The sequence below is a fragment of the Octopus sinensis genome, unplaced genomic scaffold, assembly GCF_006345805.1.
Source record: "Octopus sinensis unplaced genomic scaffold, ASM634580v1 Contig14509, whole genome shotgun sequence".
NCBI classification, from domain to species: domain Eukaryota; kingdom Metazoa; phylum Mollusca; class Cephalopoda; order Octopoda; family Octopodidae; genus Octopus; species Octopus sinensis.
Window position 1 is genome coordinate 30,001 of NW_021833265.1, and position 25,960 is coordinate 55,960.

General features: G+C 35.9%; 1 protein-coding gene across 1 annotated transcript in view; it reads right to left on the reverse strand.

Annotated features, from left to right (window-relative positions):
• Window positions 1-9,127: 9,127 nt before the first annotated feature.
• LOC118761516 overlaps window positions 9,128-25,960 on the reverse strand; it is a 28,257-nt gene continuing 11,424 nt past the window's right edge. The window contains exons 5-8 of the mRNA XM_036499514.1: window positions 17,801-18,031; window positions 12,658-12,753; window positions 11,916-12,040; window positions 9,128-9,325 (exon numbers count right to left, since the gene is read on the reverse strand). Of these exons, the coding sequence (XP_036355407.1) occupies window positions 9,128-9,325; window positions 11,916-12,040; window positions 12,658-12,753; window positions 17,801-18,031 (650 nt within the window). The remainder of the gene's footprint in view (window positions 9,326-11,915; window positions 12,041-12,657; window positions 12,754-17,800; window positions 18,032-25,960) is intronic.

Consider the following 25,960-nt stretch of genomic DNA (forward strand, 5'->3'; position numbering starts at 1 on the left):
GTCCACCCAAAAAGATCGGAAGGATGAGGGAGGAATGAAATCATGACTTGACAAAGAGTGGTCCAGGCGTCCTGGTGGACTATTAAAGAAACCCGCTTTATTAGTTTGAGACCAGTTTCGGGCTTATAGAACTGAGCTTGTTAAGAGGAAACTTGGAGAACTGAAGACTCAGTTAGCTATAATCCCAGCCTAACCTGCTATAATTCCGGGACGCCTAACCAGCGGTAATTCCGGAAGGCCTAACCAGTCTTTAAATGTTTCACTCAATAAACCATCTAAAAGATTCCTTCGGGTGGGGTGGAGCAAGTGGACGCAGTCTTCAGATTTTGAAGTAACACGAACAGGAAGAAGGAAGAGGCATACTATATTGCACAGGTGTGTGATTGGGTAAAAAGTTCATGGAATGCTGTAAAAGAAGAGGATGCTGTGAAACCATTTAAAAAAAACTGGTATTAGTAATGCCCTTGATGGTATTATTTGAAGAATATATCGCTGATACAGACCCTTTTGCAGAGAATTCTAGTGATGAAGAGAGTACCGGTAATATTGATGGCAGCAGTAAGAACGAGAAACTTTAACTATCAATAAGAATTTATCCCTTTTATTGCACTTCGCTGATTGGTTTCTCCCAGTTTTTATCTGTATATTTGCTTTTTGTTTGCATAGACCAGGTTTCATTAATACCAACATTCTCTTTCGCTATGGCAAATTAATTTTGTTTCCTTTAAAGGTGAGTGTAAAGCTACATATGACTTCATATTTTATTCCTCTGTACTGTCACATTATTGTATTTCATGCGCAGAATCATACAATTGTCACCACAAAACAACTTTCAATAAATCCATGATGAAACATACTAAAATTGTTTTTTCCGCAAAATATCCTTGTAAAATAAGGATGAGTCTTATGTGAGGGTGCATCCAATGCGCTGGCAAATATTACACACACACACACACACACATGGTATTAGTAATTAAATTTCATAGACGGACTTTATAAATATTTTAATGCAGCGCTACGCGAGTTTCCACAAATCACGTATTTCTTGTGATCACAGTCCGTATTCCGGAGATGATTACGGTACAATCCGTGGATCATAGTTTCTGCGTTCTTACATCATTTTTTTCCATTTCAGAACTTTTGAATAATTTCAGTCAGTCACATACATTGAAGGACATCAGCTCCGTAGGATGTGCTTTCGGCTCCTATTATTTCGTTAATAGTAAGACCATTTTTATTTAGTTGTTTATTTTTAGTGTTCTTTGATTCTGTGTCTTGTTCCTGATCTTTAATTCATCGATCTTCTGTCTCCAGTGCACGCCGAACAAAACTGAAAATTTTAAATATCTCTTTCTTCCGCAACGCAAAAAATAAAGAAATTTATAAATATCGTTTTTTTTTCTTCATTTCATGATTATTTCTACTTAGCGTCTTAATTTTTAGTTAAATAGATAATAAATAAATTAATAATTAATAGTCATGCAGAAAGATGTAGTAAAACTAACACACAAGTACATTTAAAATCTGGCAGATGGGTTAATATTAATCCTCACTGTCATTAAACATCTCAACACGCTTCGTTACTAACTTGCTCAGAAATACCTTAATGCATCTCGCTGGTAATACGAGAACAACTTTACCTCCGAGATAACCAGCCACATGCCCCTTCTCATTCTCCCGTCATACATGCTATTTCACCAGCCAGATCCCTCATCAATTATTATTCCCAATCCCCCCTTTCTAGATTATGCAACTCACTCCCCACTCACACTAACCTAAAGATTAATAACATCGATCTATCGAATCAATAGACCATATCTATTCGTTTCTCTTGTACCTTGTCAATAAAGAGAAATAATTTAATTTGTGTTGTTATATTTCTTGTGTTTCCTCTTTCTATTTATTTTTTCTATTGTAGAAAAAGAAATTAATGATTTGACAGCTTATTCAACTTTTTCCTTCAAACCAAATCCATATCTCAACCTTGTAATCGATGCCCAAATGGATGCTCACTCGGTTCTGGATTGTTCACGTTTATGTATGATATCTTCTAAATGTATCGCCTTTTCATATACTAACACTAAGTGCGTGCTAAAGAAACTGATCTGAACTTTAATGGAATTATGACTTCTCAATGAAATGTGAGCACGACTTCAACGGATCACGTTTGCTGATAATAATTCTATCAGATAAAATGTGTATTTCTTTGTGAATAAAATCAATTTAATTAAGATAATTCCTTTGTTAATTTATTTTTATTTCTCATGTTTTTCTTTCAAATTAGTCTTCTCTTATAAACCCATTCACACATTTGAAGGTTTATAAGATTATCGAATTTACTCTTGTACAAATGAAGCAATGGGTATTATTTTATCGACCTTCAAAGAATGGACAGAATTCGATCGCAAAACGTGACGGTTCTAAACTAAATACCACAAACAGTTAAAACGAATCTTTAACCCATTATCTAAATACTAGCATTATGACCCGTTGTTGCGGGTCATAGTGCTAGTGCATGTATATATGTGTATATATACGTGTACATATTACATGTATATCTATATATATACATCAACGCATAAAATACAAAATACAAAGTTATATCTTGATATCGCTAGTGATAACAATACTCAAAATATATAACAGACTGGAATTGTTAGCCCGTCTCTTGTAAATTCGATCAATTGTATCTTGTCCTCCCTCTTGTATAGAAGTGTGGCTACAATCCCGCCTACTTCTACTTTTGGGGGGATATTTTAAATTTTATCCGGGACGTCCTACGTCCCAGATATAAAGGTAAAAATAAAATATTTCCACTTTGCAAGGTTCGAGTCGAGTACTCCCTTGCACGCTCCGTTGACTCGAATCTTGCTTCTATTGTGGTGAATTTACCGCCTCTAGTTAGATATATTTCATAGACGCACCAAGACACTTTTCGATGGTGCTTTCCTCCAGGTGTTCAAATCTTTTTTTTCTTCTCTACATTGTATACTTTATAGACAATAGTCTTTTCTTTAATTTAATTTTTTATTTCGTTTGGTGGTGTTATCCTAGATTCACCGTCTTTGTCGGTGATCAATCCGTATTTCTTCCATTTTAATTTCAATGAGTTCGCGCCCACCGACGGCTGCAGCGAAATTCATTTTTGGACTTTCTTCTATCGAAGGCATTCTAACAAAAATGCTTCCGTGTAAACGGTGAAAATATTGTCAATTTCCCCAAACAGGGACACAATTCAATTTTTAAACAATAACCAAAGCTCCTTCTCCCAAAGGGGGAGGGTTACAGTTTACAATTATTTAACAAATGCAACACAACAATGTTTCCTTTACGAGGAACCAACAAACGTAATAACAATAATTAAACAGTAATAATAATAACAACAAACGTTACGATGAATCAGAAAGCAGTAAGCAGTTGAAGCTTTAGTCCTTTATGTATAAGAAATAAACCAACAGCAGTACTCTGTAAAAGCGGCTGTTCGAGAAAACAGATATTACATACATCCAAACTTCATATAGATACTTAATGCTAGCTAATTAGCAGATAATCTAATGTAATCTAATGTAAAAGCACAGCTCCATCTGGACTATTCCATTTCTGCACGCTAATTTTATTTTTAATTTATTCCTATTCATGTGAAACCAGTCATTGATGCAATTTTATACCAATTGCTATTTTTACTTTTGTATACTTTAGTTTGATTTTTAATTATTACTTACTACATATAATTTAATTGTTATTATTATTTTTATTGATAAAGTGAAAGTATCTGACATAAAATAGAGAAATGTTTTTGTTTCACTTTTAACACGTAAACGGATTAAGTCGATTACATCGACCCCAGTGCGTGACTAGTACTCAATTTATCGAACCCGAAAGGATGAAAGGCAAAGTCGACCTCGGCGGAATTTGAACTCAGAACGTAACGGCAGACGAAATACCGCTATGCATTTCGCTCGGCGTGCTAACGATTCTGCCAGCTCGCCGCCTTCAAACTGAAAAATAATGATGAAGGTAATATCGAAAAACTCTCTGAAGAATATAGCAAACACTTTCCGAGAATTATGGTACGTCTATTCCAACGTAAGAAAGCACCAAATATCTTAGGTACTCTGATTGTTAATTTGAGTTTTAATTCTGGTCTCTCAGAAACAGTCAAAGCTGGCATCTCTAAAGAAATTTTATCAAGGATTACAAAGTGAAATTAATATAAAAATCTTTTCTTTTTTTCCCTTTGGACAAAATTTTGCGTTTCAGCAAATTATTTGCATACACGGATGCTACAGATTAAACGAAAATACGAAATCAATAATACGAAACTCGTAGCAAAACTCAGCAGCGCAAAGAAAGTTTAAAATAGATTTTACTGTGACAAATTGAATAGCAACACTGACAATGAATATCGTAAGAATGTTGCTTTTGTGTCCGTTGGTTATGCTTTAGATTAATATTGGTGAAGAGGAGAGGTGGCAGTAGACACGGCGTTTGCAGAAGTTTATGGATTAGTGAGATCGATACGGTTAATCTTTAGCTTGGAGATTTGTGTGTTGACATCTGTTGGGAAAATGGGATCAGGGATTGAATTTCAGAGGATTAATGTTCTGGGGCAGTGGAAACCCAATCGCTGTGTTGTAGCCCAGTCAGCCTTAGTTTAAAAAAAGCACGGGCAAAGATTTTATATAAATAATAATTTGAGTTTTATTTGAATAAATAAAATTTACAGTCAACTTCTGAATGAGATTGAAATGTCACAGATAAATAAAAAGTTAGCGTCATCTATTATTATAAGTTAAGAAAATAATAATTATTCGAAGGCAAATCTCTTTTCGATGATGTGTCGAAAAACGAAAGCGGATGTCTTCAAGATTCAGGTTTTCGGTACATCATCTATTTATAATAACTGGGTATAAATTGTATGGTTTATTGTTTACTATGGAATCCTTCAGATAAGACTTGATCATCCACACCTTGAGAAAGTATTCATTCATAGCCTGCCGTGTGCTTACAGGCAGTGTTACATCTTCTTGCAGCAGTTCGATCAGTTCAAACGAGGAATCCATAGAGAGATTCAAAATCTCAAGTAAATCGATCAATGAGACCAAAATGTGTCACTTCCACCCGATGAGTCGCTTTGCACAGTGGAATTCTGATATCAGGGTGACCAATTTCAGTGGAAATGTATCTGCTATGAATCTGAGACAAACCATATTCAGAAACTGGGGAATTTAGGGAGTAAGATAAAGGTTTATTGTGGGCAATAAAGAAATAAGATAAGAGAGGTTTATCATGATATCACCATTTTATGCCGAAAATTGGTGTCGGAACTCTAAGCAATTGTGGTTCAATATAAGAATGACGGTCTCATTTGTGAAAATAGTTTTAAGATCCTCTTCTATTTTTCACCCGGTTTCGAAAACTCTCACTGAGCACCTAGGCCTCCAAATGTGGAGTTTTAAGTTTTCTCGTGTCAGCTGATTAACCTCCGTTACTTCACTGATCTGTCACTTAATTGGTGGCCAGAAAAGGTTAGTTTCGTTTGACATCAAGAAGTTCAATGCATATGGATATCATTTCCGTTGCTGTAGTCACAGCAGTGAAAATTTGTAATAGTTTTTGCTAAAGACTTGATTTGTATTAAAACATGTTTAGCGAAGACGAGAGCGCAAACTTTCATAGACAAAAGTAATAGAAACATTTCTCTTTAATTTGCCTCTCTCATAACTTGATAACCTCACCGAAATGTGAGAGGATGTCCATAATAAATGACTGCTCATAATGAACAGCATAGCACGGTACCCGCTGACTGACCCATCGTGTATAGGAGGAGATTTTCAGCTCTGCTGATTGTTCTCGTTTTTCTTCCTGTAAGTACTTGTTTTTACTGATGCACTCTGAATCGAGCTATAAACAGGTTAAGTTGCTGCTGTATGACGAAAAATTCCCCGATAGCCTTTACATTTTTGTTAAGAAGTTATCTACATCTAGGTTCTGTTGGTGGAAGCTGACACAAGTTGCAAATGGGGCTGCGACATGCAGTTTCGCTTGAATACCAGCTACTTCGCTCGTTTTTTCTTGTTTCGAGTCGCAGTTTTCCCACGTATGGACGGAACATTAAATGTACAGAATTCGCAACTTTCCACGGAATAATCCTCACAATAAACAAAATGTAGCAACAGTTTTAGACTGAATAACATTAAACGTTTTTGAGAAGGGAAAATAAAAATAATAATTTGTTTAATTAAGAAAGATAATGAGATAATACTGCTGGTGTATTTTTAGTATTGATACAACAACGTTAGAGATATTAATATTTGAACGTACTGAGATGGTAAACTTCTTGGTCATTATTTTTAATAACAAAGATATTCACACACAGTAGATCCAATATATAATGGATATACGACAATTCATAAAAAGAAATCTTGTTGCAATAACTGAAGATGTTGAATATTCTCCAGAACCAAAGGGCCACAACGTGTCAGCTCCTGAAGTATTTGAACGTTATGATACAATTATAGACTCACTGGGGTATGCATGTATTTTGGAAATACCTAACGGAGTGACGACCGAGCCCTGCATATTTACGACTGCCAGAAATACGGTGAAGTCATAGACAACGGTGCTTCTTACATCGATGCTGAACAGAAGAATCATAGAAGATCAATTGTCAGGATCACTTAGCTCTATCAAGATAGAAACTCCAACGCATTCATTGGGGTGGCGTCCATGGTTGAGTAATCAAGTAATGAAAGAATCACTATGATTCAAGGTCCCAATTAAAATTTATAAGAATGGAATTTGATAGGGACAGAGTGTCTTGGGAATTCACGAAAGCAGCGAGAAAGAAATCACAGGATTTTAATTCAGCAGATGAGACAAGGATGATCGTGCTGTGATAGACACCGCAGTACAGGCCGGACTGTGGTTAGGGAGGAGAAAACATTTCATTCGAAAAGGCACCTTTCAGAGCAGCAGTCGATGTTCGACAGATTCAACAGCGTCATTTTGAAAACGTTAACAACCAAGGCAATAAATCTTAACTAAATCAGAAATAAAAATCGCAAAAAAACATTGTTTGACCCAAGTTGCCGCAGTTCCAATCCAGGTCTTTTTAAATTACATCAATGAGTACAGCATACACGAAAATAGAGTATATTGCTTTTGTTGTCCACATTTTCTAGGAAAAAGCCCAAAATAGCAATAGCAAGCACTCATTAAAACAAGTTTTCTCGAGCGGAAGTATGCATTGGGGTAAAATGTACCAAATCTATATCTCAGCCGGTTGTGTATGGAGGGAATATCAAACTTTTGGGAAAGAAACTTGTGATGCTATTCACTGTCATTTGTCAAGAAGGGGACAATAATGGGACCACGAAAAGCAAAATACTTATATCATTGTACTCGCAATGATTATTCTTTAAATCATAGCATCAGTAATCAAAGAATTACTTGCTTAAGACTTGACTAAGTCTTAAACTTTACATTAAGTTTCAATGAAACAAAGGTCATTTCGAAAACTGAACCGCTCTGAGACGTTCTGCACCGCGTACTTGACAATATTATTTATGAGGAATTAAAGGCGGTGAGCTGGCAGAAATGTTAGCACGCTGGGCCAAATGCATAGCGGTATTTCGTCTGCCGTTACGTTCTGAGTTCAAATTCCGCCGAGGTTGACTTTGCCTTTCATCCTTTTGGGGTCGATTAAATAAGTACCAGTTACGCATTGGGGTCGATATACTCGACTTAATCCGTTTGTCTGTCCTTGTTTGTCCCCTCTGTGTGTAGCCCCTTGTGGGTAGTAAAGAAATAGGTATTTCGTCTACCGCTACGTTCTGAGTTCAAATTCCGCCGAGGTCGACTTAGCCTTTTCAGGGTCGATGAAATAAGTAGCAGTTATGCACTGGGGTCAATGTAACCGACTGGCCACCTTCTACAAAGATTTCCAAGGCCCTGTGCCGAGAGTAAGAATAATTATTTAAGCGGAAATAATTGGATGTTGAATAGTTTCTGAATATAACATTGATTCACTTTCTGCAGCGTATGTCTTCGGTGCTGAACACAGGGTTTGCAGTATTACTTCATTCACTTAGTTTTCCATGTTCACACTTTCATCGCCTTCCAAGTATTGTCCATTTGATGTAATGCATCGGTCCAGACGCGTTTTCCAGTCTTCGAAGCGGTCTTGGAACTCTTGCGAAATGATCGTCTCCGTCGCTTTTTTTTTCACCTCTTTCACATCTGCAAAATATTTTCCTTTAAGGACTTTTCTCATTCGGGAGAACAAAAAAATATTGCAGGGAGCAAGACCGGGGCAACAGGGAGGGTGGGTAAACGAGGTCATGCCATTTTTGGTCAAAAACTGTCTCACACTGAAGGCGGTGTCCGAAATTTCTTTGTCGTGATGAAACCACCCCACCCCACTTCTGCCACGGGTCGGAACGATTTCGTCTCGTCGTGCCTCGCAAACGCTTCAGAAATGCTTCCATTGACTTGATCGCCCTATCGTTTCCGGGTTGTAGCCGTAGCACTAACTTTCGTCACTTCAAAAAAAGGGTCCGGATCCATTTCCAACTGTTCTTTCACTTCGCGACACGTATTTAGTCGTGACTGCTTTTAATTTTCCGTGAGCAAGTGAAACACAAGTTTTGCTGCAACTCTTTTCATTCGCAATTTCTCGCTCAAAATTCATTGGAAAGAGCTCCAAGAAACACCAGTCATATTAACAAGTTCATCAATTGTTCGGCGACTGTCCTCCAAGACCAGTTTGTGAATTTTCGTGATGTTTTCATTCGTTCTGGAGGTCGACGGTTTCCCTGAATGATATTGGTCTTCAAGCGGAAAGTGACCATTACTAAAACGTGAAAACCACTAGTTTTGCTCATGGTAGAATCCTTGTAAGCTGTTTGAAGCATCACAACTGTTTCCGCCGCCGTTTTCCCAGAAAGAAAAAAAAACAGAATTTTGCGGAAGCATGCTGTCCCTTCGTTTCAACCATCGCAATAATCTACGAACAAGGGAGAAGCAATGCAAAACAAAGACGCACCACGTGACGAGTCCTGACTTCGACGTCAGTCGGGAGACTGACACCTGAGGGATGCATCAAGTGGATTCTAGCGGCGGAAGCTTAAACTACAACGGGCTTGTTCCGCAGAGAAAGTTTCCGGTTACTTTTGGTTACTCTTTCGTATTGGTGTTGACAAATAATTGTGTCCCCTAATATTATGATGGTTCCTCGGTCATGAGCGGAGGAATCGCTGGTGTTCATGCGAAATTGCATGTCGCAGCCCCATTTGCAACTTGTGTCAGCTTCCACCAACAGAACCTAGATGTAGATAACTTCTTAACAAAAATGTAAAGGCTATCGGGGAATTTTTCGTCATACAGCAGCAACTTAACCTGTTTATGGATCGATTCAGAGTGCATCAGTAAAAACAAGTACTTACAGGAAGAAAAACGAGGATAACCAGCAGAGAAGAAAATCTTCTCCTATACACGATGGGCCAGTCAGCGGGTACCGTGCTATGCTGTTCATTATGAGCTTTCATTTATTGACATTCTCCCTCATTTCAGTGAGGTTATCAAGTCATGGGAGAGGCAAATTAAAGAGGAATGTTTCTGTAACGTTTGTCTATGAAAGTTTGCGCTCTCGTCTTCGCTAAACAGGTTTTAATACAAATCAAGTCTTTAGCAAAAATATTACAAATTTTCACTGCTGTGACTACAGCAACAGAAATGGTATCCAGTTAAACATCTTCATGTCAAACGAAACGAAAGTTTTGTAGCCTCCGATTAAGTAACAGATAGTGAAGATATTATGCTCAACCAGCTGACTCGAGAGAAACCTAATCTGCAAGGCAATCTTAACAGCATTTGGAGGCCTCAGCGGCTAGTGTGAGAGTGTTGGAAGCCGGCTGAAAATTCAAACCACAATTCCTATATTGAACCAGGTTTGCTTAGAGTTCCGACACCGATGTTCGGCATAAAATGGTGATATCATGATAAACCTCTTATCTTATTTCTTTATTGCCCACAAGGGGTCATGATAAACCTCTCTTATCTTACTCCCTAAATTCCCCAGTTTCTGAATATGGTTTGTCTCAACTTCATAGCAGATACATTTCAACTGAACTTGGATACCCTGATATCAGAATGCCACTATGCAAAGCGACTCATCGGGTGGAAGTGACACATTTTGATCTCATTAACCGATTTACTTGAGATTTTGAATCTCTCTATGGATTCCTCGTTTGAACTAATCGAACTGCTGCAAGAAGATGTAACACTGCCTGTAAGCACACGGCAGGCTATGAATGAATACTTTCTCAAGGTGTGGATGATCAAGTCTTATCTGAAGGATTCCACAGTAAACAATAAACCAGACAATGTATGCCCAGTTATTATGAATAGATGATGTATCGAAAACCTGAATCTTGAAGACATCCGCTTTCGTTTTTCGACACAACACCGAAAAGAGAATTGCTTTCGAGTAGTTTGTATTTTCATAACGTATAACAGATACTGCTAACTTTTTATTTATTTGACATTCCAATCACATTCAGAAGTTGACTGTAAATAAATTTGATTTATTCAATTAAAATTCAAATTTTTTTAATACAAATTCTCTGCCTGTGCTTAAAGTTTTTTAAAACTAAATCTACCTGGGCCACCACAAAACAATTGGATCACCACTGCTCCAGAACATTAATCGTCTGAAATTCGATCTCTGATCACATTTTCTTTATACAAATATTCAAACGAAATATTAACCGTATCGATCTCACCAATCCACAAAGGCTTGAAAACATCACGTCGATCCCACTCCCATCTCCCCTCTTCACCAAACTATAAACAAAGAATCCAATATTAATCTAAAACTTAACCAATGAAAACAAAAGGAACATTTTTACGACATTTATGGTCAATATTTCAATTTATGTTTTTCACACCGAAAACTATTTCAACCTTTCGATAACCTGAAAGAAATTGTTGAGCTGCTGAGTTTCTGAGCGAATGTCTATTAAATTTCGTTTTTCGTATGACTGATTTCTTATTTTCGTTTTAACTGTATTTCACTCTGCTAATAAGCTGCAAGTAAGTTGCTGAAGCAAAATTTCATCCATAGAGAAGAACATAAATTTTTTATTTTAATTTCACTTTGTAATCCTTGATAAAATTAATTTAGACTTGCCAACTTAAATAGTTTCTGAGAGACCAGAGGTAAAACTCAAATTAACAATCATATTACCTAAGGTTTTCGGTGCTTACTTACATTGCAATGGCCGTACAATAATTCCCGTAGACTATTTACCATATTCTTCAGAAAAGTTTTCCATGTTATTTTTCTTTAATTTGTTTTCTTTCTTTTTTTTTAGTTTGAATAACAAATGATTTCACTTTTTAAGAGAAATCAATCAAATGCAATTATTTTATCTCATATATTATTTAGATGATGGGTAAGAAGTGTTAAAGATTCGATTTAACTGCTTCTAGAATTTAGTTAAGACCCGTTACGTTTTGAAACAAAATGCTGTCCAGGTTAACTTAGTGTTTCATTCTTTGAAGGTCGATGAAATAACACCCAATTGCTTCATTGGTACTCAAGTAAATTTAATAATCTTATAAACCTTCAAATGTGCGAATGGATTTATAAGAGAAGACTAATTTAGAACGAAAAACGTTAGGAATAAATATAAATTAACAAAAGAATTAACTGAATTAAATTGAGTTTATTCACAATGAAACACGCATTTTATCTGATAGAATTATTATTAGCAAACGTGATCCGTTGGAGTCTTGCTCACATTTCATGGAGAAGTAAATAATTTTGGGATGAATTCCATTAAAGTTCAGACCAGTTTCTTTAGCACGCTCTTAGTGTTAGTATATGAAAAGGCGGTACATGTAGAAGATACCATACATAAACGTGAACAATCCAGAACCGAGTGAGCATCCACCTGGGCCTCGGTTACAAGGTTGAGATATGGATTTTGTTTGAAGGAAAAAGTTGAATAAGCAGTCGAATCATTAATTACTTTTTCTGCAATAAAAAATGAAAGCGAAATCACAAGAAATACAAGAACATAAATGAAATTATTTCTCTTCATTGACAAGGCACAAGGGAAACGAATAGATATGGTCTAATGATTCGATAGATCGATTTTATTGATGTTCCGTTTGGGCATCTTTAAGTTAGCGTGAGTAGGGAGTGAATTCCTGAATGTTACCTAATCTAGAAAGGAAGTATCGGAATAATAATTGATGAAGAATCTGGCTGGTGAAATAGCACGTATGGCGGGAGAATGAGAAGGGGTATGTAGCTGATGATCTCGGACGTAGAGAGATTCTCGTATTATCAGCGAGTTGTATTGGGGGATTTCTGGGCAAATTAATAATTAATATTAATCCATCTAGCAGATTTTAAATGTACCTGTGGATCATTTGCAAGGGTATTAATTATTAATTCACTGCTAATCTATTTAACTAAGTATTAAAACTCTAGGTAGCAGTAATGATGCAATGAGGAAGAAAGAGATATTTATTAATTTAATAATTTGCCGACAAGAACAGGAGAGAGAAGATCAATGAATTAAAGATGATGAACAAGAAACAGAAACAAAGAACACACACAAAAAACCTCAATAAAAACGGTCTTACTTTCAACGAAATAATAAGAGTCGAGAACTCTTACACCACAACCGACGGAATTAATCTTCTCCAGTGTATGTGACTGTCTGAAGTCATTCCAAAGTTCTGGAATGGAATAAAAATGATGAAATGAACGCAGGAACTATGATCCACCCGACGTCCATCATACTACGAAATACGGACTATGATCGCAAGAAAACTGTGATTTGTGGAAACTCGCGTAGCGCTGCATTAATTATTTATAAAGTCTATCCATGAAATTTAATTAATAATACGATAATATACATACATATACATATACATACATACATACATACATACATGCATACATACATACATACATACATACATACATACATACATACAATCATACATACATATATATATATATATATATATATATATATATATATATATATATATATATATATATATATATATATATATATATTGCTAGTTTATTTTGTCTCTCTGTCTTCTCTATGGGCGCGATATGAACATTTAAGGTGGTTTTAGGGCCAGGGTTTTGACTGGTATTTCAGCATGGTGGTATCTCTCAGGTACCTTAATTTATAGTTTTAAATAATTATTACCTTTGTATGGTATTTATTCCCATGATGGCTACTTGATAAGATCGATATTTAAATATCGATATTATCCTTATTAATATATATAAATATGTATATATATATATATACGATAAGAAATGGACTAATAAATTGCAGTGAAAAGTGGATCAACTAGCGATGAATGAAATTAAAGTAATCTTAGAAGCGAGAGAATCCATAATGAATTTCGATAACAAACTATAGGTAAGGAAGGACACGCCTAATAACTTCGATATCACTATGCGAGCACCAGATTCATCACAGATAACTGACTTAGTAGGAATTTACTTATCAAATTTACAGGAAGAATTCTCGGAGATCAAGGGTTGTCTCTACAGGTATGACGCACTATTTATATTGAAAAACATCTCAAATAGGAGATTAGAACTCACCAAGAAAACATTTTGGCCTAACTATTACTATAGAAAAGGAACATACTTCTATAAACTACTTAGACGCTTATTGCAGCCTAACCACAGGACAACATGAACCCTACATAAAATCGAATACAAACCTTAAATATATAAACGCATTGAGTAACCATCCCAACTTTATTAAAAGAGGACTAGTACAAAGCAACAGCAAAATAATTTCACGCCTCTCTTCCAACGAATATCGCCAAACCCTATTTATCCACGAAATATCGCTAATCCTCATTTTACAGGTTATAAGCGAACCTGTTTAACCTCTTATTACCTCCCCTTAACTGTTCCACGTACCAATTAGCACTACTCAACTCCACTCCTCATTATAAACTAATTACTCAACTGTATACTTATTTTACATACTACGGTATTTTCCTATAATTTAATTTCATTTAATAACTAGACGACCGATTCATTTTAATGCTATAATTTTCCCATCGATCTTGTTTTTCTATGCACTCTTCAACCCTTTCTATTGTTCCTTTACTTAGCCCATTATACACACTATATCGTACATATTTTAAATAATAACTTTATCCTTATACTACGGCTTCCATTGAAAATACAGGAACTAACTTACAAGCTATAAATTAGTGTTACGTAGGTCCAAATAACTACAACGGATATCTCCAATAGCGATAAGTCACTCGGATTACACCGGCGGTCAACTAGTAATTAGCATTAGATGTTAGAACCTACGGACACGTGGAATTTGGAATTATGAGACTAATTAATTATAAGACCAAGGATTTAACTAACTCTCTTCTCTTCTATCCTCCAACTGGTATACTGAATTAAGGACCTCCCTAAAATCTAAGACTATTGAACTAACAAACATTCTTCCAGTTTTTCCTTTCCTTTCCTTACATTTTCTTTCTATTTTCCTTCTATTCATCTTTGCCATATAATCGTTATGATGATGTCTATCAATTGCAATGAGGTAAATGCAAATTTACCCCAGCTTGATATACTGAAACAACTCTAAGCATATTCTCATCTTAATTAAATAATGACTTTAAAACACCAATGATTTACTTATCACTGTTATTTATTGCTCCATTTCTTATCGTCTTTATATATATTAAACCACCGTTTTACCTTTAAATTACCTACTACCGTATACCTTATAACAAGGACCATACATACTGAGGTATGTATGTAGAATTCTTCTACATATATTTCGATGGACGCACTGTTATATATATCCTTCCTGATGAGATCGATGCATTGATGAACATAATTTTTCCTGCCGGACATTTTGCAGTACATCCGTCGCGATATATGTCGAAGAATTCAAGATATAAATGGTGTAACAACATCCCAAGACTTCTCCTGGGCACATCAGATGTCGAAGAGACTTCGACCATATTTACTATCTGTGAAAGTTCAAAATTAATTTGTTTCCCTGCACAGATGGCATACCTATGAAACTTAAGGATTTGATCTTCTCATTCATTCAGGGAACATTTTTATTTCTCCTCATAAATATGGGACACCGTGATGTTTACCCTTTAAAATCGTTGATATCTCAGTCCATTGCTATAAGTCTTGAACGGTGCATAACCATTTTAGTGGATACTGAAAAGCTCGATCTTCTTTGGTCTAAACCTCATGTTTTTAATTCTTCTTCTAGTTCAGACCACTTTATGAATCCCCTACGGAGGCAGTGTTTGATACGTTTAGCAGCTTTTAGCTACTCTTCCTGTTTCCGCCAAGTCTTAGCATTTTGTCGGTCGGTGGTAGACCAAAATACCGAGCAGGCTGCCCTATTACCGTGGTCCTTTGCGTTTGCTACGACATCTAGTTTCTCAGCCATGTGTTTGAAATCTGTGCGAAATTGATCGTAAGTCAACTTACCGATACGTTATGGGAAACCTTGCCCCAACTCTTGCCTCCTCTCAGATCAGCTGTATAGTTGTTTATATTTTGGGCAAGAAGCCCGCCCAGAAGAGTTGCAGAAGATTCCAAAGTCGTCTGGAGGATGTGGTTGAAGCCAATGGCAATTTTATTGAATAAATTAACTCTTTAGTATTTTAAGATATTTTTATGTAATTTTGGTAAATATGTTAAACTGAGATGTTAGTGTTATTTTCAGTAAAGGCTATTTGCCAACATAATGTGGCTGTCCTGGAAGGGACAATTGTTACTGTTGTTAGCCTCAGGAAACATGGTTTCCAGATGGCTATACGACACAATATTTGTGTCGTTATATCTTCCTGTGGTGGATGGGAGTGCTGGACTCGCTGTTCGAAAATATAAGGACACAGATATTGTGTCGTATAGCCATCTGGAAACGATGTCCTTTCCAGGACAGCCACATTATGTTGAGAAATATTCTTTACTTTAAAGAACTGTTATTTTCATTTGCATAATTTAGATGCCGCACCCAGTATATATATATATATATATATATTATATATATATATATGTGTGTGTGTGTGTGTGTGTGTGTGTGGTGTGTGTGTGTGTGTGTGTGTGTGTGGTGTGTGTGTGTGTTAGATAATAATGCGAACGGTTTACACCTGATAGCTCACTGGTAAAGCACGGTCGAAACAAATGTCGCTATTGATAATAAATTCTCGTATATTCCATCTTCCGTCTTTCATTTGCCATATATCTATATTTATCTATCTATCTATCTATCTATCTATCTATCTATCTATCTATCTATCTATCTATCTATCTATCTATCTATCTGTATATCAGAAAATAAAAAAACAGAGATAAATGAAATGATAATTATTTATTAATTACAAATTTGGACATCATTTCTGACAGCTGTTTTGATTCAAGACTTTAGAAATTAATTAGTATAATTAAAAACATACTAAAGTTGAATCACATCGGAAAGTTTTGCTCCCTACACTCAACACACAATAATATGAAAATGTAAAGGTATATCTTTCCCCACCTCTGATGGGATTCAACTTTAAAATCTTTTTAATTATACTGATTGATTTCTAAAGTCTTGAATCGAAACAGTGTCAGAGACGATATCCAATTTTGTAATTAATAAATAATTATTATTCTATTTATCTCTATTTTCTTATTTTCTTAAATATATAAAAATCTCGGTTCATCTTACAGTTGAATATTAAATGCAATATCCAATACTTTTTCCAATAGGCAATAAACCTTTATATTTATTGGATTTTATTATCCGTTAATGAAGTTTAACCTTTAATTGAACTTTTATATGTAATGTGCTGATCCGTATAGTGAAAGATAAATATTATTCCTTTAAAGGTCACAATACATTATTAAAGCGCTACTAATAGTTTCATATGTTGAGAACACTCAAACATATTCTTCAGGCGCAAACCAAATATTATAACGAACGAAAGAAATTGAATAATAGTAGAAACGCGAAAAAACTGAGAAGGCACCATATAAAAACGCAGACAGTAAACAACGGAAAACGAAAATAGAAACTAAACTGTCAAAAATATAATGTAAAAAAGGTAAAAGAGCTATGCTACTGACACCTTGAAAGATACGGCTGAAAAAGATAACAAGCCAGTCAGAAATAGGTGGAAGTTTCCAGTTCTTCAAGAAATATTTATACATATGCATGCAACCACTGAAATTTCTGACCTGGGGTTCAATAGAGAGTTAGGGATCTTGGATTTGAACATAATCTGCAATTTTTTTTTAGCCAAAAAAAGTTTACATTTATTCGATCCGTTCACATTTATTTCTCCACGGTGTATTTGTCTTTAGCAGTTGAAATATATGACAAACATATTTCAACTAACCTAATTGTGACTATACGTAAACACTGCTCAGCGTATTTACTCCGATATATATATATATAACGGGAAAGTTTACCAAAATAAACAAAAGACGAAGGCAGGTGGAGTACAAACAAATATATATATATATATATATATATATATATATATATATATATATATATGGTGTGTGTGTGTGTGTGTGTGGTGTGTGTGTGTGTATGAGTGATCAATAGTTTGGTATTTAATTAGTCCATCAGTTTACTCACATCCTTTAAGGCCAAAGAAATTATTGGAATAACATAATAAGCTAAAGGTGGGGCCTCAGTATCGTCCAAATATACTGTGACTAAAAGTCCGATAAAATATAAAGCAACTTTGCACTTACTTTTGTTTAATTCAGTGTAAACACCATTTGTCCCAAACTTCAAAAAGTGATCAGAATGAGTTTTACTTGACAAAAAGCATTTTTTTGTATATATTTGGTAGTCAAACGACTGACAATTTGGTTTTGTTTCACAGCTGTACAAACATGTCGTATAATTAAGACCATGCAATCCACCGACGTCATTGCGACTAGGGAGATAAGCACTGTCAACTATATCCAACGGACATTTTCCTGAAAGGAGAAAATGGACAAATGAAGTTTTTCCTTCTTTTCGTTTTCGTTTTATTTTGGATTAATGAAAAATAATAAATAAATGAAAAATATTGGGTAAAGACACAACAACAATAACAACAAAAATAATGTCTTCCTCTTTTTCTCTATCACTTGACTCTGTAAATGAATAATCTGGTGTGTTTGTTTTTATGGCCTACCAATGTAAACAATACGTTTCACTGCCCCATGTGTCAGGAAGACACTCGGCAAGAAATGGAAACAGAAGTGAAAGAATATGCTAATAAAAATGAAAATAATAATAATAATAATAATAATTATAATAATAATAATAAGTTAGGAGAATGATAATTAAAGTACCCCAAAATATAAATACTGTCATACCATTCGTCCAGATAGATGACATAAAACAAACAAGGAATCTTCGAGCTATGCGCTACTAGCTGAGGAGAACAGAAAATGGTGGAGCAAAAGAAACGACGCATTAATACGGGCAAAGTAAGACTTAGAAAAAAATTGAGCAATGGTTAAGAGGAAACAGGAAAAATGGGAAAAAGAAAGACCGAGAAGAATTAGAGAAGGAATATAGAATACGGAAGAACGGATTTGATGCAGTAATAGAGCAGTTAAAACAAAGGATCATGGCAAAAAGCTTGAAGGTCAGATGATTTGTGAACAGAAATATGCAGTTCGAGGAGAACAGATTTTTCAAAACTAACCCGAAACAATTCTTCCAAACGTTAGAAGGAGACAATAAGGAAAATGTTGCTCCTGATGCAAACCAAACCAAGGAGTTCTGGAGCGGATTATGGGGAAACAGTCTGGTGCATAAAAGGGATGCAATATGGATAGGAACTATCAAGACTGAATTACGAGGAAAGGAACAAGTGGGTAAAGTGCCTAACTGGAAATTATAATTATAATTATAATAATAATATAATTATTATTATTACTTTTTTTCTTCTTTCAAATTTGCTTCCATTTCTTGCCGAGCGTCTTCCCGACTCCTAGGACAAAGAAACTCATAGAATACATTGGTAGGCCATTAAACCAAACTCAATAGTTCGTTCGTTTAAAAAAAATTTTTTTTTTAAAGTTATATTAAAATACATGAGCAGCAACAGTTCTCACATCGATAATGCTCTTCTCAATACGTGTGATGTACCAGTTAAGACAATCTTTTGCACTTCTTGCAGGGATGGTAAGCCAGGGATCATTCTCATGTAATTTTCGGTTCCCTTCTTGATCATTCCTAGTGCTCCTACGATCACTGGTATTGTAACCGCCTTGAGATGCCACATTTTCTCAATTTCAATGAGTAGGTCTTTATATTTTCTGAGCTTGTCAAACTCTTTCGCTGAGATATTATGATCACAGGGGATGCTCATGTCGATCAATAAGCAAACTTTATTGTTTTGGTCTTTCACAACAATATCTGGTTTATTGGCCTTGATGGTTCGGTCTGTATGTACTGGAAAGTCCCACAGAATGGTTACATTTTCTCCTTCAGTTACAGCCTCAGGGTGGTGATTATATCACTTGTCGGCAGTTTTGATATTGTAATGCCGTCTTATTAGCCAGTGTAGATATTGGCCAACTCTGTCTTGTCTTAATTTATACTCCACTGGTGCTAAGACTTTACATCCAGAGATTAGGTGGTTCACTGTTTCAATCATGTTGCAGAATCGGCATTTTGGGTCTGCTCCATTTTTCATCACATTGGCCTGGTAGTTCCGGGTTAATAGGCTTTGATCTTGAGCAGCCAGGATGAAACCTTCGCTCTCTGCTTTTAGCCCTGAGCTCCGTAGCCACTGATGGGTTTGCTTCTGGTCAATGTTTGCTTGTTTCTCCTCCCACCTATCAGCCAATTGCTCGTGCGCTTTTTTCGTTGCCATTATTACCACCTTCTTTGCAACAATAGTTGCCGTACTTCCCTCGGGTTGTTCAGTTTGGGTATCCTGCACGAGATCAATAGCAAATATTTTGCTTTCCTTTATGATAGAATGAAGCTTCTTTCGTCTCTCGTGATTTTCCACGAGCTTTAGCATCCAATCATTCGTTATTTCGAGATATTTGGCCAGTCCAATTGTGGTTGTTTTGTAAGCTAGTTCAAATTGGATCAGGCCTCGACCTCCTTGGGCTCTGGGAAGGTAAAGGCGATCTACGTCTGCCTTTAGGTGGTGCATCCTATTACAACTCAGCAGCTTGCGTATTTTCCTATCTATATTCTTTACTTCACTCATATTCCAGTTCAACACATTGTAGCTATAAGTAACAACTGGAACTACTAAGGAATTTATAGCTAACACCTTGTTACGAGCATTTAGTTCAGATTTCAGGACTGCACGAACTCTCCTATAACATTCCTTCCTGATCTTCTCTTCATGCTTGCATGCTGAATACCAGAGCCTTCATTTATCCCTAAATATTGTATGTTTGTTCTTGCTCAAGCTCTCTTATGACTGTGTCAACATCTAACACGACTGAATTTGTGGTCTTCACTTTCCCTTTCTGGAAAGTGGGCTTGGCACACTTCTCAAGTCCAAACTCCATCCCGATGTCATCGTTGAATGCTTTCACAGTGCGCAATAGGCCTTCAAGTTCATTATTGTCTTTACCATAAAGTTTTAAGTCATCCATATAAAATAGATGGCTTATATTTTTATTGGCAATTTTATACCCATACCCTGTTCTGTTTAATTCACTTGTAAGGGGTATTAGGGCTATGCAGAATATTAAAGGTGAAAGTGAGTCACCTTGAAAAATTCCACAGTGATGTTTATATTTTCTGAGGCAAGTACTCCATTAGAGTGGTATAATTGGAGATTCATTATTATTATTATTATTATTATTATTATTATTATTATTATTATTATTATTATTATTATTATTATTATTATTATTATTATTATTCTTATTATTATTATTATTATTATTATTATTATTATTATTATCATCATCATCATCATCATCATCATCATCATCATCATCATCATCATCATCATCATCATCATTATTATTATTATTATTATTATTATTATTATTATTATTATTATTATTATTATTCAGTAGTTTTATTTTTATAGCGTGCTTTCACTTCACTACCGAGCACAGCTCTGTGTGCCTTGGGTATGTGCTGTGATTTGTTGTGATGCTCTGATGGTTATTGTATGGAAAGTGTTCTGCGTAGGATGTGTGCAGTGCCTAGTAGTGCAATTTTCTGTATGTTATATGTGTTTGTAAGTCCTGGCGTTTTTGTTATGTATTTGTCTGAATATTTTTTTATCATGCCTAATGATAGGAATTGTTTCTGTTTTCAGATTCCACATTCTAGTTACCTCTATTTCCAGGTCTTTGTATTTTGAGAGTTTCTCCATTTCTTTTAGAGACACGTTGTCATCAGCCGGTATTGATACATCAATTAGAAAGCATTTTTTTTCTTCATGATCTCTGACAACTATATCTGGTCTGTTGGCCTTAATTTCTCTATCTGTGTGTATCGGCATATCCCAGAGTATGGTTGCTTTCTCGTTTTCTGTGACCTTTTCTGGTGTGTGCCTATACCATCTTTTTTCTGTTGTTATTCCAATGTATGTAGGTTCCAACTCTGTCATGTCTGTGAATATATTCCTTCTTAGCCAGGACTGGGCAGCTAGAGATAATATGATTTATTGTTTCTTGTCCATCTCCACATATTCTGCAGTTACTTGTAATATTTCTTTTCATTACATGTTTTTGGTAATTTCTGGTGGGGAGGCTTTGGTCTTGTGCTGCAATTAAAAATCCCTCTGTTTCTGCTTTGAGTCCTGAGCTTCTCAACCATTGCTGGGATTTTTCTTTGTCTATTTCTTTTGCGTTTAGTTTAGTCCAGTATTTACCATGAAGGGGCTTTTCTTGTCATCGTTTTATCATGGTTCGTTGCTGTTCTATTTTTAGTTTGGATTTCATTTGTTTTATAGCTTTTGTTGTTTCTTCATCTTCTTCTTCTTCATGTTTATTAGGTGGTATGATTTCTTGTTTGTATTTGTCAGCTTCCTTAAATACTGAGAAGTTTTTGTTTTGCTCGTGTTTTGCCGCTATCTGGATCAGTTTTCCTATGGTGGTTATTTTATAATCTGGATCAGTTTTCATATGGTGGTTATTTTATAATAGTTTTCCAGCTGTATAAGGCCTCTACCACCTTCTATACGTTGTATATATAGTCTTTCTATGTCAGAGTTTGGGTGATGCATCCTAGATCCTGTCAGTATTTTTCTTGTTTTCCTATCTATTTTGGTCAGTTCATTTTGTGTCCAGTTAAGGATATTGTAGCTGTAACTTATAACTGGAACAGCTAAAGTGTTGATACCTATTATCTTGTTTTTAGCATTGAGCTCTGTGTTTAGTATTGATCTAACTCGTCTATAATATTCTTTTTTATTTTCTCTTTCATTTGTGTGTGTTGTGTCTTATCTAGTTCATGGATTCCTAAGTATTTGTAAGTTTGGCTTTGGTCTAATTCTTTTATTTCATTAGTTTTATCTAGTGTGATGTTGCTACTCTTAACTAGTTTTCCTTTTTTCATGGTTACTTTGGCGCATTTTTCTAATCCAAATTTCATATCTATTTCTTTGGTAAATCCATGAACTGTCTTTAATAGTGTTTCCAGCTGTTTGTCATTTGCAGCGTATAGTTTTAGGTCATCCATATATAAAAGGTGGCTGATCGTTTTGCCGTAACATTTATATCCGCATCCAGTTCTATTTAGCATATCAGATAGAGGTGACAGTGCCAAGCAGAAAAGGAGTGGAGAGAGCGTGTCTCCCTGGAATATTCCTCTTCTAATGGGGATGTCTTTGGTTTTCAGAGTCCCTCTTTTGTTTGGAGGTGTAGGACTGTTTGCCATTTATTCATAGAGTGCTCTATGAATTTTATGATTGTTGGTGCTACTTTGTTAATGGCTAGTGTTTCGAGGATCCATGTGTGGGGGATGCTATCAAACGCCTTTTTGTAGTCAATCCAGGCCATACTGAGGCCTTTCTTCTTTCTGTGGCTGTCTTCAGTTATGGCTTTTAATCATTAGTTGATCTTTACAGCCATATGAGCCTTTGCGGCATCCTTTCTGCTCTTCTGGGAACAGTTTGTTTTCGTCCAAGTGCTTGTTCAGCCTTTGTGATATCACTTCAGTAAATGCCTTGAACATAGTAGGGAGGCAGGTTATTGGTCTGTCGTTTTCTGGTTTTTCTGTTTCATTTGATTTGGGAATTAAGATGGTTTTCCCCTTCGTGAGCCATTCAGGCATTGTCTCTGGCTCTGCTAGTACGTTGTTAAAGTTTTCAGCCAGCTTTTTGTGCATTCCTGTTAGATATTTCAACCAGAAGTTGGGGATCTTGTCATGCCCAGGTGCCTTCCAGTTGCTTAGTTTTTGCAGTGCCTGGGTGACCTCTTCAGTTGTTATGGGGGTCCAAAGTTGCTCAGATGCCGAGTTTGTTATTCTGATACTCCTTTTTTTGGTGGTTCGTTCGCCGACCATATTTCTCCCCAGAATTCTTCCAATTCTTCTGCCGTTGGTGCTGCAGTGACTTCTATTTTATTTTTTCCCAGTTCTTGGTAGAACTTTTGGGGTTGGAGTTGAACTTTTTGTTTTCTTCAAAGAAGCGTTGGCGTTTCTCGTACCGGCAGATCCTTTGTGCTTTGGCAAGGATATCTTGCTTCAGCTTTTCTTTTATTTCAGGCAAATCTTTCTGTGTGATGTTATATTTGCGGAGTATTTTTGTTCTCTTTTTGTTGCTCAGTAGCGTTGATTGTTTGCTGATTTCATTAAGAATCGACAGGTCTTTTCTAATTTTTTTTATTTTGCTTTGGATGTTATTTATCCACAGGGTTTGTTTGGGTGGTGGTACTCCTGTTTGGGCGGGTTTGGGTGAGTATCCAGCTTCTTTTGTGGCTGCAGTGGCTGCTGCGTATATTAGGTTATTTAGCTCAGTGATATCACTTTTTTTTGTTTCAGTGGCTATCAGTTCAGTGACGGCTAGGTTTATGCTGTTTATAATTGGTGTTGTTATTTTGTTTATTTTGATTCTTGGGAGGTATGGTCGGTGGTCCATTTTGAGCTCTGTGGTTTTCAGTTCTTTGATTATTTTATTTTTTATATTATCATAATCATTAGGCTCCCCTTCGTTGTTTACATCGTGTTTGTGGGAATGTTGCGTTTGTCTTCGTGTTTTACAGTTTCAGTGTTTATATTATTGGGCATTGTTGTGTGGCTTCTATCTACATTTTCCTGGTGTATGTTTTCTTTTAGGTGTTCTATTTCTATTTCTGATATTTGTTTTGTGTTGAGAATGTATCTTCGTACGTTAGCTAATTTATTAGGGTTCATTGCTGTATCCAAGTCTATATCTCTATTATTTTCCTTCCATATTTTATATGTGTGTTGTTGTATTTTCATTTTTTGGGTAGAGTACTGCTGTGAAGTATGCGTGTAAGATAGAAATGTATTCCTCACGTGTCCATTTACGTCTTTTGGTTTTTATTTGCGGGACATGAGGTACAACGTCCGGCCCATTATTTTGACGGTCGTCATTTTCGTAGGGTACCGGTCCGTTTATTTCTGTTGTCACATTATTTCGCACGTGTAGTTTTTCGTACATTTTTTGTTGTAAGTTTAATGTACGTACCGCTCGATTGTTATTCTTGGGTTGAATAGTATCGGTGGCATTTAATTTCTTCGTAGTTCCTTTGTACATGGTGTTTGGGGTCGGGGATGATCGTGATGTTCCACGCATGTTTACATGTGTTGTGTTAGAGGTGGAGATAATATCGAGTCAAAATACATCATTTCGTTTCAAAAATAGTAATAAATTTCAATTAGTATTACTTACTCGGATACAGTCCAATTCTTTGTTAGTAAATCTTGGCTCCATAGGATGTCCTTGTTTTCGATGTTTGTGGATAGATTTCGGAGCTCTGTATTTTCCTACTTACATCTTAAACGTCCCCGGTGTTCTCTCTTCCGTTCCCGGTGTTCTTTTCCGTTCCCGGTGTTCTCTTCCGTCCCCGGTGTTATTATTATTATTATTATTATTATTATTATTATTATTATTATTATTATTATTATTCTATGTTTGACTTTTGCTTTATGTCTGTACAAGTTGGCTCCAAGTCTCACCCAGAGACCTCAAGGGACAACAGGTTGGAAGTTCTGTGCCATATATTTGGGTTTTTTTTTGGTGTTGTACTAGTGAATGTCTAATACATAAAAAAAATTTTAAAAAAGTTTGTTTTAAACCTTGGGATTACATAGAGAGTATTTTGCGTAGGATATGAGCAGTTCCCATGAGCACTATCTTTTGAATTTCTGCCATTTTGGGGTTTCCTGGTATCTGAGTTAGGTAGCAATCAGTCCCTTTCGCTATCATTCCCAGGGCACCTATGACAACAGGTATTGTTTTAGTCTTCAGCTTCCACATTTTGCTGATTTCTATTTCAAGATCTTTATATTTGCTCAGTTTTTGGTAGGTCTTGACAGATACGTTTATATCGATTGGGACAGTCATATCAATGAGGAGGCATGTTCTTTGTCTGAAGTCTTTCAATATGATGTCTGGCCTATTTGCATCTATCTGCCTGTCAGTTTGAATGGTGAAGTTCCAGAGGAGTGAGATGTGGTCATTTTCAAGCACTGGAGGTGGATTGTGTTCTCACCAGTTTTTTTCATGGGGCAAATCCAGGTTTTTGCAAATTACCCAGTGAATATATTGTGCAGCTCTGTCATGCCTGTTGAGGTACTCTGTAGGCGCTAGAAGACTGCATTTGGAGACAACATGATCAATGGTTTCATTTTGTTGTCGGCATACACGACATGTTGGGCTACTGCCGTTCTTTAATATGTTGGCCTGGTAGTTTCTTGTTGGTAGGCATTGATCTTGAGCTGCTATGATAAACCCC